The 16,648-nt window shown below is 33.0% G+C and overlaps 1 protein-coding gene across 3 annotated transcripts in view; it reads left to right on the forward strand.

Annotated features, from left to right (window-relative positions):
- Positions 1–16,648, forward strand: part of LOC145329997 (uncharacterized) — a 78,032-nt gene that overhangs the window by 39,096 nt on the left and 22,288 nt on the right. For all 3 annotated transcript variants that reach the window (XM_080174518.1, XM_080174517.1, XM_080174519.1), the window contains exons 3-18: positions 124–228; positions 2,235–2,336; positions 2,680–2,793; positions 3,351–3,476; positions 6,161–6,262; positions 6,390–6,472; positions 7,405–7,546; positions 8,185–8,256; positions 8,706–8,804; positions 9,616–9,714; positions 11,301–11,502; positions 11,847–11,950; positions 12,888–12,970; positions 14,168–14,260; positions 15,917–15,988; positions 16,343–16,483. In XM_080174518.1, the coding sequence (XP_080030644.1) occupies positions 124–228; positions 2,235–2,336; positions 2,680–2,793; positions 3,351–3,476; positions 6,161–6,262; positions 6,390–6,472; positions 7,405–7,546; positions 8,185–8,256; positions 8,706–8,804; positions 9,616–9,714; positions 11,301–11,502; positions 11,847–11,950; positions 12,888–12,970; positions 14,168–14,260; positions 15,917–15,988; positions 16,343–16,483 (1,739 nt within the window). The remainder of the gene's footprint in view (positions 1–123; positions 229–2,234; positions 2,337–2,679; positions 2,794–3,350; positions 3,477–6,160; positions 6,263–6,389; positions 6,473–7,404; positions 7,547–8,184; positions 8,257–8,705; positions 8,805–9,615; positions 9,715–11,300; positions 11,503–11,846; positions 11,951–12,887; positions 12,971–14,167; positions 14,261–15,916; positions 15,989–16,342; positions 16,484–16,648) is intronic.

A 16,648-nucleotide genomic window follows, 5' to 3' on the forward strand; every position in this document is an offset into this window, starting at 1 on the left:
CATTAGTTTTTCTTATAAAACCATTTATTGATATACTGATAATGAGACAAACATACTAAACTATTTATACCTTTTATATTATAATATATTATATTATATTATATTATACTATTTATACTTAAGGTTACAGATCCAGAAATGTTTCATAGTATGGTTAAAATGCACCTCTCCTTCCTATTAGACCTTCATACAGATGAATGTGATTGCTCTTTTGTCACTGAAAAACAGGTACATTACTTTGTGTTTGTTTGTTTATGATAGGTCGCACCCCCCCCCCCCCCCCCCCCACACACACACCCCAAGTAAAAGTTTTCAAAAACTGGGAGAAAAAACTTTAAACTGGGAGAAAAAGTTTTTTTAACTGGTAATTCTATCTTTTAAGATTCATAAATATTAAATATTTTGTTAATATCAAAGTGTGAAAAATTAGATTAGAATTATTATTCTTGGGTGTACTACATGCTAAAAAAAGGACAATAATGATAAAGGGAGAAATAGGTTGCGCTAAAAATCCGTAAAGGTGTGAGTTTTAAGGCTTAAAAACGTAGTAGAACGGTAATATTCACTAAATTAGTAAATATGTGTATTTATTATTGAAAAGAACTATAGACAAATTTTTTTAAGTTAAATTTTTAGCGCAACCTCCTCCTCCCTTATTTAGATTACCTAATATTATATACATTTATAGGGTAAGGGGGGGGAAGTTTCGGTAAGGGGCTATTCTCGGTAATTTCGACCTACCTTCATTAAATGACCTTTTTCTCCATGTTCCTTTCAAATGACAGAAAAAAACATAAAAGCAAATTTGTTCCTTATTAAATTGCCTACAAAAAAGTATAAAATGAATTTTTTGTGAGATGAATATTAAGGGTACTTATTGGGTCTCAAAGTCGGACGAAAAAATTTTTTTTTCCAAAAATTTTTTAGTAGGTGTGTAAAGATCGACCTACACAAAAATTGGTAAGACCTAGAGCTGATCTGAAAAACTTTTTGAACTAGAAATTGCCCGCTTTTTCCAAATCCATTGAGAGCTTTAAAATCGGGTTAATATTTTTTTCAAAAATGACCAAAGTTGGCGCCGGGGGAAAAATCGGTAATTTCAAAAGAAATTAAAATTCAACTTTTAAGGTCATGTTTTCATGTTTTCTTTTGTCAAATCTATTATTCCATATGGACTTTTTAAGAATTAGGCCTAAAAATGAATAGAACAGATAAAAAACAAAAAAAAATTAATTTTATTTTTTGAATCAAAATTTTGCGAGGAAAAAATCAAAATTTCTGGTCCTTTGAAAAAAAAATATTTTTGACATAGGAGGAATAGTCCGATCTTTATGAATTTTTTTGTGGTTATTCCCAATCACCTATACTAATTATGATTTATTACGCTTGTTTGGTCGTTTGGCCTTTTTTCATCGATTTTTTTAAGGTTAAAATGTAGTCAAGATTTTTTGCAAAGATGACACTTTTGCTTCAAATTCAATTTTTGAGGTCAATTTTTAATCAATTTTCATGTTTTTTGGGCTAAATCTATAGTTCAATGTGAGCTTTTTTAGGATCAGGCCTAAAAAGTAATAAAATACGTTTTTTTCTTATATTAATTTTAAGTTTTTAAAAAAAAAAATTTCGAAAAAAAAAAATCGAAAATTTGCGTCTTTCAAAAAAATTCATTTTTAACATAGAAGGAATAGTCCGATCATTATGAAACTTTTTGTGGATAATCCCTATAACCTATACTAATTATGATTATTTATGTTCGACTGGCCGTTTGGCCGTTTTTCATCGATTTTTTTTAGGTTGAAAAAAATTACCGATATTTCCCCCGGTGGTGGGGAAATATCGGTAACTTTTTTGAGTCCAATTTCGGCCAACTTCTAAAAGTCCTAGGATAATGTCCTTTTAGGACCTGATAGTCCTTCCCGTAAGCTTTCTACTGGTCTTGGTTTCATTTGAAAATATTAATATTTACCCCATTGTTTTTCAAAAAAACCGAAAAAAAACCGATATTTCCCCCCCCTTACCCTATGGTTTTTTCACATTGAAAATTTTCTTCCCAAATAACAGTTTCTTAAAAGTATGTAGTAATGTGTATTAATACATTGTTTTCATACAAGTCATATACCTAAGTGAGAAAAAAAATAAGAATAAATATTAAAATCATATTGGAGAGAAAGGATTGATAATAGGAAGGATTAATTAGGCCATACAAGTCTCACATTAATAATTAAACTTTTTAGGATAAACAAAACAAAATGAAGAAAGCTTTTACTCCAATGAAGAAAAAATCTGTGAAAGGAGTTATGGATGGGATGCCTTTAACTACAGAAGGCGTTTGTCAGGTGTGTATTAAAGAGATTCATATCAACAATAAGCTAGACAATTAGAATCCAATGTAAAGAGACGAATTATCATATTAATTTAGAGATTCTATGCTTAATTCTTTAACAGCAAGGGGCACTTAAAGGGAGTAGTGGGGTAAGTCGACCCCTCCTTAAATTTTAGTTTTAAAGAGAAAAAGTAAAAATAATTTTGGGGGAAGCATTTATTTCTAGCACCGAATTCCAAAAAACAGGTATGAACTTATGACCATAAGATTCTTTGAGTTTTAGTGGTTAAAGAGATCCTATGGCACAGACAGACAAGCATACTGTTACTTTTATAAAAGGGTTCAAAATCTTTTAGGTGTATCAAATAATAGAATATCTGGGAAGAAAACACAATATTACATGCGAAGGAATATTTAGAAAACATGGTAACTTGAAGAAACAACAAGCTCTGAAAGAAAGATTAAATAAGGTAAAAAAAAATGCATTAGTTTTATTACAAAAATAATAAACCTATGAATTTTATTTACGTTTCCATTGACAATTGTCATAAAGCTAAGAATTATTCCGTATAGAACAAGTTTGAATCGCAGAAAAAAAAGCAAAACTCTCAGACCTATTACATAAATAAATCTTGCTTTTATGAATACATTCATTTTTAAATGAAATTTATATATTTTTACAAACATCTTTCAATTAATTTCTTATTAAATCTAAAAAGGGGTATGTCATTTTTTCGTGTATTTTCCGTCAAGTTTTGTTTTAGCGTTTAGTCAAAGGCGCTTATTAAGTCAAACTGTTCTTAATTATGGTCATTTCGTATAGGTATATATTATATACATTTGGTCAAAACTAAGAACAGTTTGACTTAATAAGTGGTTTGACTAAACAGTAAGAAATAACTTTACGGAAAGTACAAGAAAAAATTACCCCCTTTTAGATTTAATTTTAATTTAAGAATTTAATTGAAAGATGTTTTGAAAACTTTTTTGTTATTTTTTGCGAGATGTCGATTGATTTATATTTTAGTCTGTTGCTTTAAACCTGGATGAAGATGAGTTTTCTGTGCATGAATGTGCTGGTGTCCTGAAAAATTTTCTTGCTGCGCTACCTGAACCTTTGCTTACAGATGCTTACTACAGAGCACATTGTCAGGTATACAATTAGATAGCCAGACAGACAGATAGACATACACAGACATACATACTTAGACAGACAAAAACATAGAGAAAGTAAGACAAATGGTGGATAGATACATCAAAGCACATTGCATGGTACGCAGATGGACAGATAGTCAAGACAGATACTTCGGTTCGGGTTTATGCTCCCCGCAGGGGTTCTTTGCAGCTATTCTAGGAAATCCGGTACCTTAACATTTAATACTAACTCAACGTAAACCTACAAACATAAGACACAGAGAAAAACAAAAGTTAAAGGCCATTAAAGCATAAATACTCCGAATTCAAAATCCCAGAAGTAAATAGTTTTCTCTGTGTACGATTCTTTTTCAATTCTTAGAAATATATTATCTTAATCACTGTTTTTGAAAACTATTTTCTTAAATCCTCCTGTACAATATTATATGTAGATAACTCGAATATGGTGTTACAAAAATTAATATTGTTTTTGAAATCCCACATTTTCCAAAGGGTTTAATTAATTTTGCACTTTCTATTTAAATCACTTCCTCTTTCCCTTTCTTTCTGTTTCTCTATTTATTTTTTTACATCCAAAGAATGATCTTTTGTTTAGCTTGTTGTTACTAACAGCTTTATTACTAGTAGATGCATTCGTCCTTGTTAAGAGTCAGGGATCTTAAAGGATAAGACATTAGACGATAAGTTGATTTGCACCGTCAATGGTGACAAACAAAATTACCATTTCTGTAGTTAACAATTATTGGTTGAAATGTGTGACCACTGCCAAGTGGAGCCAACTAATTGATTTTTTTTCTAAATCTCTATAGCCATGTGTCATAACGCAGGCAGATAACAGAAAAATGCCACTTAAGGTAGCAAGTGATTTTAAGCAGTGAAGTAAAATATTTTTTTTGGTGAATAAGCTAGGTTTCTAGCTCCACAAGGGTTACACCTTCCAGCATTAATTCTTAGTATTTTTTAGTGAATTTACTAGATTCATGTTTGATATAGTTATATCGACTAAAAAAATAAAGTTTCACCATGGTTTTACTGGATAAAAATTTTGAAATGTGAAGCATTTTTTGGCGCAATATCATTAAATGTTTTGTTGAGATGGCAAAAAAGCATCAATTGCTGTAAATTGCAAAAGTACATGAATTAAACTGTTTATAATATTACCCCCTTTTTTCTAACTACATTTTCATCGAAATACCTAATGTATTTTTGTTTCAAAGCTTTCAGACAACAATTTGATCTCAACAAAACATTTGATGATATTGAATAAAAAAATGCTTACAATTTCCAAGTTTTTTTCATATAAAACCAAAGTGAAACGTTATTTTTCGTCGATATAAGTATATTTAATATAATTGCCATCTGTTTTGATAAATATATGAAAAAAATCATCTTTATGCATCATTTGATGTTTCAAAGTGCCAACTCCTTTATCATGTTCAAATCTTTTTCACAAGACAGTAGCAAACTTAATTTTTTATTTCATTCATTTTACTATACTCAACAGAAACCTAGTATATTGAATACAAAAAGCCTAACATTACTACTGAAAGTTCTAAAAATCACTTGCTCTCGTTCGTGCATAGACCCTTTGTAAAGAGTATTTTAAAGTTGTAAATTAATTTCGCCTCAAGTGTCATGTTTAGATTGGTAAACTCTTTTATAAAACAGTTAAATATTTCTCAAATTTTACTTATCAAATTTCCACCAACTCAATTTAGAAGTAGGCAATATTTGATTAGATATCAAATAATTTCTAAATTGAGTATATGTAATATATCTTAAAAAAAACAACGATTACGTAGATAAAACAACAACTGATATGTACTGTCCATTTTTGCCTAATTTTGACTTCGGAAGCATATTATTTTATTCTTTTTGTAATTTTAAAACCACAAGGTAAAACAAAATTATTTGTGTATATTTTGTACGTATAAATTCATATTTTGAATAGGAAAAAAATTTCTTGGAACGCACTTTTGGTTAAAGATTTTTTATTGTAAGGAACATCATCCAATAAAGCAATGCTCTAAAAGAAGACAAATGAACTTAAACATTTTATACCTAGTGTTTATGAACATACTTACTTTTTTAAAACTTAATTATAGAGATTCTTTCCTTTTAATATTGTTATACATTGATGTTTAAGGAATCATTACTCCAAAAATCAGATGGCTTTCTGGTTACGAATATAAAGTTTTTACACTTTCTAAATCGTACCTTTCTGTTACAGGAATCATTGTGCAAAGTTTGAAATTGAAATAAAGGGAAGGTCAATTCTAACATGCCTAAATTAACGTTACAGATGGAGTCAAGGACGGGCCGACCTTAATTATAGAAAATATTCTTTTTTTATGCCTTTTTGAAAAAGAGGCATCTAGTGTTCGCTTCTTCCACCAATTCAGAAAAAAAATCCATGCTTTCTCGTAATTTCTATGGCCTTATTATGGGAGAAATCAAATGTGATTTTTTCAACTGCTATTTTTGTTAGACAGCTGCAATTTTTAGTTAAGATTCCTATTATTTCTGCGCATCTGCTCTATACATTTTTGTCCGTCTGTCTGTCGGTCATGCTTAAAAAGACAAAACCCTAATTATTTCAGTTCAAAAAGGCACCAGTTTTCATGAAAACTAGGTACCTATTCTTGGTATAAATATGATAATAATTTGATATTTTGTTGTCAGGTTCCTGGCTTGTGTAAGGAGAGCATGACAGAGAAAGAGAAGGAGGCGGGACACGAGAAGAAAATTGCCGCGTTACAACTTTTGTTTCAACTTATACCAGAGGTATTATAATCAAAGATTTAATTACTCCAAATTTTTAGGCCAACCAATGAGGTATCTTATTATAAAACTTTGGGTACCTGTGTAATTTACAGATTTTACGGATTTTTAACCTATTTTTATTTTTTAGGTGAACTACAGTTTACTAAAAGAATTGTTAATTCTACTAAAAAAAGTTTCTCAACATCATGAACAGAACAAAATGAATGCAAGGTAAATATTAATAAGCTTTACATCCTTATTTACAAGTAACAGAATGTCTGTCTGTCTGTTGTTGTTGTTGTAGCCATGATTCTCTGAAGTTAGGACTCAGATGCACACGGAGACTGGAAGTGAGAATCCTTTGGCCAATCTTAGATCGGTAAGCTTCGCGCACAGCTGACTATTCTATGTTACATTACAAGCTGTCCCGCAATTCTCGTGGAAGCTACTTAATTATTACATCACCCTGACCTAGAGTTTTGGCAGGTGTTCAATATTAAGCCACCCTAATTAATGGCACTCACATTCGAGGAGCATGGATGAGAGAAAGCATCGTTAGAGCTGCTTGATTTGTAGAATCCTAACTTCCTACAAATCTCCCCCCTTACAACACTTGGGCATCTTAGGGAAGGTTGCGTGATCATAATCTGACAAATTGCGACAGCATTTGTCAACCAAGCGCAAAGTCTATGTGGGGACTTGAACTCGGTTTCTCCCAACCACAGCGTCGTGCGCTAACCACTACACTATGGGACACCCTAGTCTGTCTGTAGAAAAGGATCTCGCTATCTGTTGAACCGATAACATTCTCCTTTAAAGTCAGGCTTACTATAGGTCCATGGAAGATTTTTAACTGTTTTTATGGAGGTAGGGGGGTTAAATCCCCAATCTTAAGATAAGTCACCTCTGGATAAAAATAAAAAGTGACGATAGAATGTAAACCTCATGGGCTTAGTCGCTAGTTAATGAGTGAAATGGAAACAAGTATAAAAGTTTATATTTTATATTTGTAATTGTAAGAAGTAGCTAAATCGTAAAAAATTCACAAATTTAAACACATTTTTAGATTTTTCTTCTCATTACTTAAGTTTTAGAAATCTTTTTCTTTTGGAAATTTTGGCTGCTCCTTTCACATAGTTGTAAATATCTAAATGATCTTTTAGGAATCTTGGAACAATATTCTCTACGCACATAATCTGTCCCAAGAAGTTGTCTCCCGAGGAGCTGCAGTCCAAGCACCAACTGCTAGCGGATGCCGCGGCATTTATGATTGAAAATGCGGACAAAGTGTTTGATTTACCCGACAGGGATGCGGTTACGATTGATTTAAAGTTTAAAGTTAGCTCTTAGAGATACCCAAGACATTTTCTGAACTAAATGAGCAGAATATTATTGCGTACTAAGTCTAAACAAAATTGTAAGTAAATTTGTTGCAAAACTTCTTAAATATAGGATACTGTTTAAGGACATACTTACATTTTAGGACAAGATTATAGATATATTTCGCTTATAACAAGGTACATTGTGGTAATATGAATTAGTATTCTAAAAATCAGATGAATAGGATAATTTGAACCTGCAATAAAACAACAACAACCACCTACATAAATTTGTTTTAAAAAAAGTTTTTAAAAATCAGCACGAATGGGCGTAGGGACTTTCTGGTTGCGTTGCTAATTTTCCTAAACCGTACCTAATTGTTATAGGAATCACAATGCAAAGTTTGAAATCAATAGGACAATTCTAACCTGTTGAAATTAACGAAAAGAGCTAACTGTTTATATAATTTTCATTAAAAGTTTTAGTTGTCAATCATGATATGTAGCTAAGGAAGTCACATTTTCCTTTACGAACTGGCTGACGGACGGACGGACAGACAGACCAAGGGAATTATAGCGTAGTTTCGCTACTTTTAAAAAGTCAATCGCAATAAATGAATGATTAGACTTATCATGGATATTGATGTACACTTACAGAAGAAAAGAAATAACTTGTTCCTTACACCTAAACCACAGGTATTTCAGGTTTATCCAATCATCATTTTGACCACGGACGGACGGACAACTATGTTTTTAAGAAGCGCAGCAATTAAAGTTAACAATATATTAGAGGAAGAAAATCTGTAAACTAATATTAAAAAACAAAACGATCACGAAACCTTTTAATATATCTTACTTTTGCGTTGTAAAATACAAAATTCTTTAAGCTATATATTATTATAGAATAGATTGGACATATAAGTAGTGTTCTAAAATGCTTAGCCTCCCTCAATTTGATGGAAGCAATGTATGTTCACGTTCTATGGCGTTGTCTCATTTCAGCCACTCACTTAACTGCATTTCGCTTTTATTTGTGACCATTATATGTAGAGCTTCTCTGCAAAGAATTCATTATATATTTTGTGGGCTTTCTTGTTTTATAACATAAAAACTTTACAAATTGAGAAAAAATTGTTTTGTTATAGGCGAGAAAACCTGGAGTTTCTTTGGGAGTTTGTAAGGAGGGATCTCCCATTGTCAATACTGTATTTTCCTTTGTTGATAGAGAGGCTAGCCAATCACAAGTTAGTATTATATTTTATTTCAAGAGGCCATCCAATCACAAGCGAATATTTTGACTTGTAAAATCAAGCGTCTCTTTAGATATAAATTAGAAGATTTAAGTCTAATCCAATCACTAGTCGGTATCGAATTGGTCAAAGGGGGGATGCGGATGTGCCAATTTTTGAAACCAAAAGTTAAACACGCATAATCTCAGCCCATAAAAGAGTTACAGATCTAAAATTCGGCATAGCTGTTGCTTTTGTGGAGAACAATATGGAACTGTTAAGAAACGGCGGCAGAACCGCCGCTCCCGCCAAAAACCTCCGTTTCCTGCCGAATTTTTTTTTACCTTTTCTCGCCATAATAGGCAATTTTTAATCATCTGAGATAACCTTTTTTTCATCAAAATTTCCCTTATATTTTTACTTGAAACTTGTAAGTTTTTACACTTGTAATTTTGTTTTAATATTGATATGTTTTAAATATTACCAGTGTCACGTGAAAATATAAGGGAAATTTTTATGAGAAAAAAAGGTTTATCTCAGATGATTGAGAACTGTCTAATTTGGCGAAAAAAGGCAAAACAAATTCGGCGGGAGAGGCGGTTCCGCCGCCGTTTCTTCACAGTTTCATATTGTTCTCCACCAAAGCAACTGCTGTGCCGAATTTTATAGCTGTAACTCTTTTATGGGCTGAGATCATGCGCGTTTTACTTTTGGTTTTAAAAAGTGGAACATCCGCCCCCCTCTTTTAACGGATAAACAAATCTAGCATTATAGGATATTAAGAATCTATCTAATTTACTTCTGATTTACTTATCTGTCTATCTAGTCAAATGCAACAGATGAAGCCCTGGCTGCTCTTTATGCCCATGTTCAAAGTATGCCAGAAAGTGCGCAAAAAAGACGACTTGTGGAGAAACTAAATTCGGTAAGTTAGCTTTTCAACATCATTCTAGAATATAATTGATAGAAAATTCATTCTATAAAGAACTGCATAGAACATTAATTCCATCTAGTAGCGTACATAGGTTATTTCTAGAGAGGGGGGGGGGGATTTCTTGGGCAAGTGAAAAGGATAAGAGAGCACTGGCAATATTCAATTGCCAGGTGGTTGAAGACGCCCCCCCCCCCCCCACACACACACACAATAAATTTTTAAAGAGATTTTATTAAAAATTTCTACTTAAAAACGCCTACTGAAGTTCTAAATGATATTTAACTACTTTTTAATAGATTGTTTATTAAATATATTAGGTATACCAGGAAAATTATCTATGTTAAAATGGGGATAACCTATCGATTTCCGGGATCTTAAGGTATGAACGTATTCAGCACCCAAATTAATGATCCTAATATTGTAAATACTTAAATTAAGAAGTAGGAAAATATTTTACTCAATTATCCTATTGTTTTATTTTTTGTAAATATATGTGTAGGCGTTTTAAGCATTTTTGCAAATAAAACAAAAGATTAAGAGGGGGAGAAGTTTTGACACATTTGCGGAAACAGTGAGTATAGGCTTTATCTTTGGTCTAAGAGAAGAGGTTATTAGGGATATAATCATTCTCATATGATAAATTTTCCCAAGTTTTAAGATTTTTTGGATAAGCCTCCAAGTTAAGGAGCTGCAGGTCTCCAGGTGGTATCTGGACAGGTAAAAATAAAAATTAAATTTTTGTTGAAGAGTTAGAGGTCAACTTATAAAAGAAAATATGCATCTTTTATCTTTAAATATGTAAATATCATTCAAAAATATGTATATTTTGTTTTATAAATTTACCTCTAACTCTTAAAAAAAAATTTTATTTTTCATTTTTGCCTGTCTGGAGACCACCTGGAGGCCTGCAGCCCCTGAACCTGGAAGACTGCAGCTCCTGAACCTCGAGGCCTATTAAAAAATCTTAAAACTTGGGAAAATTTATCATATAAGAATGATTTTATCCCTAATACCCTATCCTCTCAGTCCAAAGAAAAAGCCTATACTCACTGTTTACGCAAATGTGTCAAAACTTCCCTCTTAATATAGGTCGAGGTAAGATAGATATTAATATATTATAATGGCCATAGAATAGTGTGACATGGGAATTTTTGTCGTCAATTTAGGGTGCTAATTTAGTCCTCTGCTAATTGTTAATATTATATGTTAGCGTTTGGGGTATCGTTTTATTTGCCAGTGCAGCGGGAGAACATTTTATCAGACCAGGGTATGCGAGAATCTCTAACAATATCCACGTATTCTATATTCATTTATAAGGTCCTTGCATTTTAGAATCGGAAGCATTGCTCGATTATTATTGGGAAGGTGTTAGTTTGAGTCTGGGCCAACAGTGTCAAACTAGAGACGATATAAATGCTAGTATAAACTATAAATAGTATGGGGAATGCATTGGTCCATAAAAAGGAGCATCTAACTATCATGACCACGACCAGAACCGGGCCATCTAAAGATTAATTGTGTATTAGCGCTTACAAAGCCTAATTGTTCAACATAATAATAGATTGATGGTTTTTTAGGCTAACGGGACTGGAACACCGGACGTCGCCACATCCGGCTCAGTTCGTACTGTTGGGCGGCGACAGCGGCGAAAAACCGGCGACGGGTTTATTAATATGTTGACGCCGCGACGCAAGAGAACAACACACGGCAGCTACAACTTGCGGCAGGCTTCCAGCCACTTGGCGGCAACTAATATGTCACTGCAGGTTCCAGCTTCAGGTAATTGATTTTAAAAAATTTACGTGTCATTTCTTTGTACATTTTTTAATTTAGTTGTTCAGATGGGCAGCGAATTTGAGAATGGGAAATAAAATTAATTTATCGCATGTTGTTTTAACTCTGTTCTTCGTTTACTATCTATCTATACAGAAACAATAGTTTTTTTCCCAGCGTATTATAGATAGTTTTTCACAGATAGAAAATAAAATATTAAAGAATTTATTCCAGTGTATTTGGACCCGAGGGGCCAACAGTGCGAGCCAATACAAAAATTACGTGGTAAATTCTCTTTAATATAATACGAAACTCAAAGGACAAAAAAGGTAATATCTGTATTTGTTTAGAAACTCAGCCCACCTCGCACATCCACAAGACACCCCGCACAAGGTCCTCTCCTGCCCTACTCTCCCCCAGGGCACGTCTGCCAACACCGCCACATTTATTACAGGTTTTCCTACATATCCATAATCTATATCCAACCTTTCAATGACTAGCAGGTACGCCCGTAACATCTAGGTACATGAGAAAAGTAAAATCCAATACTGAGTTTTATAAATTGCCTAAAACCATTCTGGGACTTTTATTAAACTGTTGTAGAATGGAAATCTCCATCGGTTTAAATTCAATAGATGGCGAGATCTTAACTGTTAAACAAAAAATTTTACCTAATACTTAACATTTAAGGATACATTTGGAGAAAAGACAAAAACGATTAAATGAAACAGAGCGCACGATTTTACATTTTTGAAAATTGTAATCTAGTAACTTTACTTTCCATTTCTATTGGTCGTCGGAGGTGAGTCGGGTTGAGGATAGAGTTTAATTTAAAGTCAAGAAAACAAAACATTAATTTAACCGGTTCTACCCCCTCCCTTATTCTCTTCCCCACTTTCAGGTTGGGGGGGGGGGGGGGGTGACGCAAATTTCAGATCAATGATTTCGCGATTTGAGAAAAATTTATCTTTATATTATAGCGAATTAAATAATCTTGCAAGCATCGCTTTTATCTTATGAAGAAAAATCAGCGAAAAACGAGATTTGAAATTTGCGTCACCCTTCAAATATGACGCATGACCGCTACGACCGCGAGACGTGGCAGTAAATTGTCCACTATCGGTTGGAGGGGGGGGGGGGAGGAGTTTAGACTTCAAACTATGCTGGTAATTCAAAGTTTTACAATCGCATTTTTTCATTGGTTGTTTTTAAAATTTGCTCGGTAGGTTCAAACTAGCAGTGCTAACTTCTAATCAAATAATTTAAATCTAATAAGGGGGTAATCAAAATTGTGGATGTACAACAATTTATCGTCCATTGTCTTATCCCTTAAGATCCCTTGATATACTTGGGTGAGGGAGGGGTCACTATGTAGGAAAAACTTTTACCAGCCTGGAAGTCCCCTGTGTACAGCACCATCAACTGGAGCTTTGTCCCCCAATTTTCCTGTCAGCACCCCCATCAGCCAAACAAGGTGAGAATATTATTTCAAGTATTCATTCGAAACCGGTGGATTAGAACCGGTTCTCAGCCATATCTATATTCTAAGCTTACATTTTTTATTAATAAGTCAATATATAAGCTAATTTAGATGTAGTAGCATTAGGTAATAGTAGTCTCATCATAATATCTTTGGTTTCTATTTACTATTTTTCTATTTGCGGCTACGCCCCCTAAAGGCCTCTAGGGGCACTTGAGTAGGGAGGAGATTAATTTGGTAACGAAATATTTTATGGAATAATACACGGCAACGTTGTTGAAAAGAGACTATCCAAGGAAAAACTCACAGCTCAATTTTAGGAATATATTTCGATTAAATCACATCTAATCCTTGTCAACCTGCACAAAATTAATCATATTTTATATATTTATAATAAAATCAGAAACATATTTTTTTAAAATATAGGTTATTTTAAAGTAAAGAAACAACAAAATGTTTTATTTTATACTTAAAAAGAAAAAGTAAAAAAAATGAAGAAATAGTTGCATGAAGTGCATTTCAGAAAAATTATTTCAAGCATAGGTTACACGTATAACATCAAATATATATATATATTATATAAGTTTGTATTACAATAAATAACAAACCATTGGACATCTCTAATATAGTCGCCATGCTGTTATTGTGAAACTAAGCCAACTATAAAAATTGCATATATCACAAAAATACGATTTTCAAGTCTTGATATTTTTAGAACTACATGGTTGAAAATTGAAATTCTTTCAAATATATTCCCAGTAAATGTAGTTTAAACTATTGAATAGAAAAAAACATGCAGTTCACTAAGTTTAAATGCATTTCGTGCAACTACCGCTTTTAGTTTATAACATTATAATAAAAAACATGTGAATGGGGGGTAATTCTTTTTACTTGAGGATGGTGGTAACCTCCCTAAAAATAGTTTTAAACCTTCCTAGGGCCTATAAGACGCTATCCTATAAATAAAGGAGAACCATATCGGTTCAGCGGTTAGCGAGATTCTTCGGTACAAACAGACAAACTTCCTGTTACTTTATTATAAAGATATATTTCCCCCACCCCATCTATTTTTGTAGCTAACTCCATTTCTACTTCTATTACATGGAGTACATTGAGTGGGTGGCTTTCCCCTATAGTTTCCACTTCATTGTTTATCTATCTATCTATATATAAATCAATTAATCTTTTCAGTGACGTTGTAGCCGTGGATGAAGTAGACACCCCTGGACAAAACTCGACAAGAAACTCTGATGAACAATCCTCAGATTCCAGCAGTGATAACCTGTAAGTTTTACTTGTCTTCTTCTTAGGTGTGTATTTTCTGCATGAGATCCCCAGCAAGGGTGGGGGGGGGGGGGTTGGCAAAAAATGCATATTGAGTCATATTTGTAATAAAATAAAGAAGAAAACTTTATTTAACTGAATGCATTTTGGGAAGGAAAGGGCTACTTCATTTATTATTTCTTTTTTCCCTTCCTTGAAGAAAACACTTAGGGGGGGAGGGCCGGGGGGATAAAATAATTTTAAAATAAATCTTGTGCAAAATATACAGTACACCCCTGCTATTTCTACATAACCTGTACTGTATCTGAGTCTGTAACGCACTGTTTGCTTGTTTGAGTTACTCATTGAGTTACAATTTAACAGTAATCAGCAAAATTGTGTAGCTGGACTGTAAATGTTCCAAATTTTCACTGCCGTTGTTTCTTTATAGCTGAAATTAAACTACTTTAATTCAACCATTACCTATATTATATTATGTGTCTATTATTATTCTTGTTGGTATTAATTTTATAAACACTATCTACACCCACACGCACTTAAACTTATTTAAACAAGGATGACAACATCCATAAAAGCGAAGCTCTAAAACCGTAGGACAAACGGACATTAACACTTGTATAGTGTTAGAACTGAATATAAATACCTAAATATATAAAGCAAAATTGTGAGTAATTTTGTTGAAAAACTTTTTGATACAGGATAATGTTTACGGATATAATTACATTTTTAGGACTTGATTATAGAGTTGATTTGCTTGTAATATTCTAGTTTGTTGTCCCAGGAATCAATATAATAAAAATCAGAACAATCGGATAATTAGATCACTTAAAAATTTATTGCTAAAAAAAGTAAAAAATCAACATGTTTAAAATGGACGTACGGCCATTCCGATAATGATTATAGAGTTGCTACGCTTTCTAACTCGTACCTAACTACGACAGGAATCACCATGCAAAGTTTGAAATCGACATTACAATTCTAACATGCCTAAATAAACAAAAAAAGCTATCCGTCTCAGACGGACGTACGGACCTACCCTAAATATAGAAAAGGTTCGCTTTTAAAAATAAACGTAGGCGGGTATTTTGTCTAAACTTATTATTTCAAAATAATAGTCATTGAAAACACAATACCTACTTATATTTTTTGAAGTATTTTAAGTACAAATTTACTAAAAAAAATTTCAATGGGTATTAAATATTAATTTAGATTATGTCTTATCGATTTATAATTCTATATATTTGTGCTATAACTCAGGTCCAATTAACATTTAGCACATCCGCTCTTTGTTGATTAGGTGATAGGTTCGAATCCCGGCCAATGACCGCATCAAAACCAAAGACGTTGAAAATATTTCTACTTCATTTATGTTTATTATGAACCCAATTATTCCCCCCCCCCCCCGCATTTTTTCACATGTTAAGACCTGCATCTTATTCCTGGATTTTACATTTGATTTATGTAGTCTCTGTAGTAAACTTTTCCAGTTTAAGGGATTTGCATTCACGTAGTACTTTTCAGCTCTTCAGTGGTGCTATTTTATAGGGTGGCACTTCAAAAGGGGGACAAAAGTTAAGTTTTACTTGGGATATAAAATCCCAACTAATGCATGTATGGACTGGCTTGTTGCCTAAATCATCTCTTTTTTTTATTCAGTGTTTACGACGAAGTTTGTGTTATGTCGACAGGGGAACACGATGGAAGCTTTATCGCGCCACCTTTACCTCCAAGGAATCAATGCTTAAAATTAGTTATAACCATTATTTCGTAATTTTATTAATCTACAATACAAAGTAGATCGATCTGTCCGTCTGAAGCTTAAGATCTCGGTAAATGTTGAACCGACAAGGTTTTGCTTCTTAGAAAATAAAGATACTGTTCCTGTTGTGGTTGCGGATGGGACACTCCGGCTCCCCCCCCCCCCCTCCAAAAAAAAACAACATGGTTATAACATTTTACCCCTATAGCAAAGTATCTAGAGGCTAAGGGCGAAACCACTAGTAATAGATAAATTGGATATGATGTTATTGTTATGATAATCCTAACAAAAAAGTTTTAAACTCATTTTAAGTATTGGTCTCAAAGGACTCCTGCTCCAATTTTACCGCCGTCCAGAACACCAGCGGCGGCTGCGGATATCACTTCAGCCGCCGGCCAATCTCCATTGAGTAATATGAGCCAGAAACTGTCCGGTAGGATGCTGGAGGCAGCTATGACACCCAGGTACACATGCCTCAGCACACATACAAATTCCTATTTTCGAGGCTGTTAACATTAATGTCCAAAAAATGTAAAAACCGCATCTAATTGAAATTCATCTGGTCAAAAACCGGTTAGATGTGTGTACAAAAAAATTTAATTCACATGATATTAAGTAAATTTTTATGA

This window comes from Acartia tonsa, chromosome 10, assembly GCF_053477335.1.
Source record: "Acartia tonsa isolate MP-2025a chromosome 10, ASM5347733v1, whole genome shotgun sequence".
NCBI classification, from domain to species: domain Eukaryota; kingdom Metazoa; phylum Arthropoda; class Copepoda; order Calanoida; family Acartiidae; genus Acartia; species Acartia tonsa.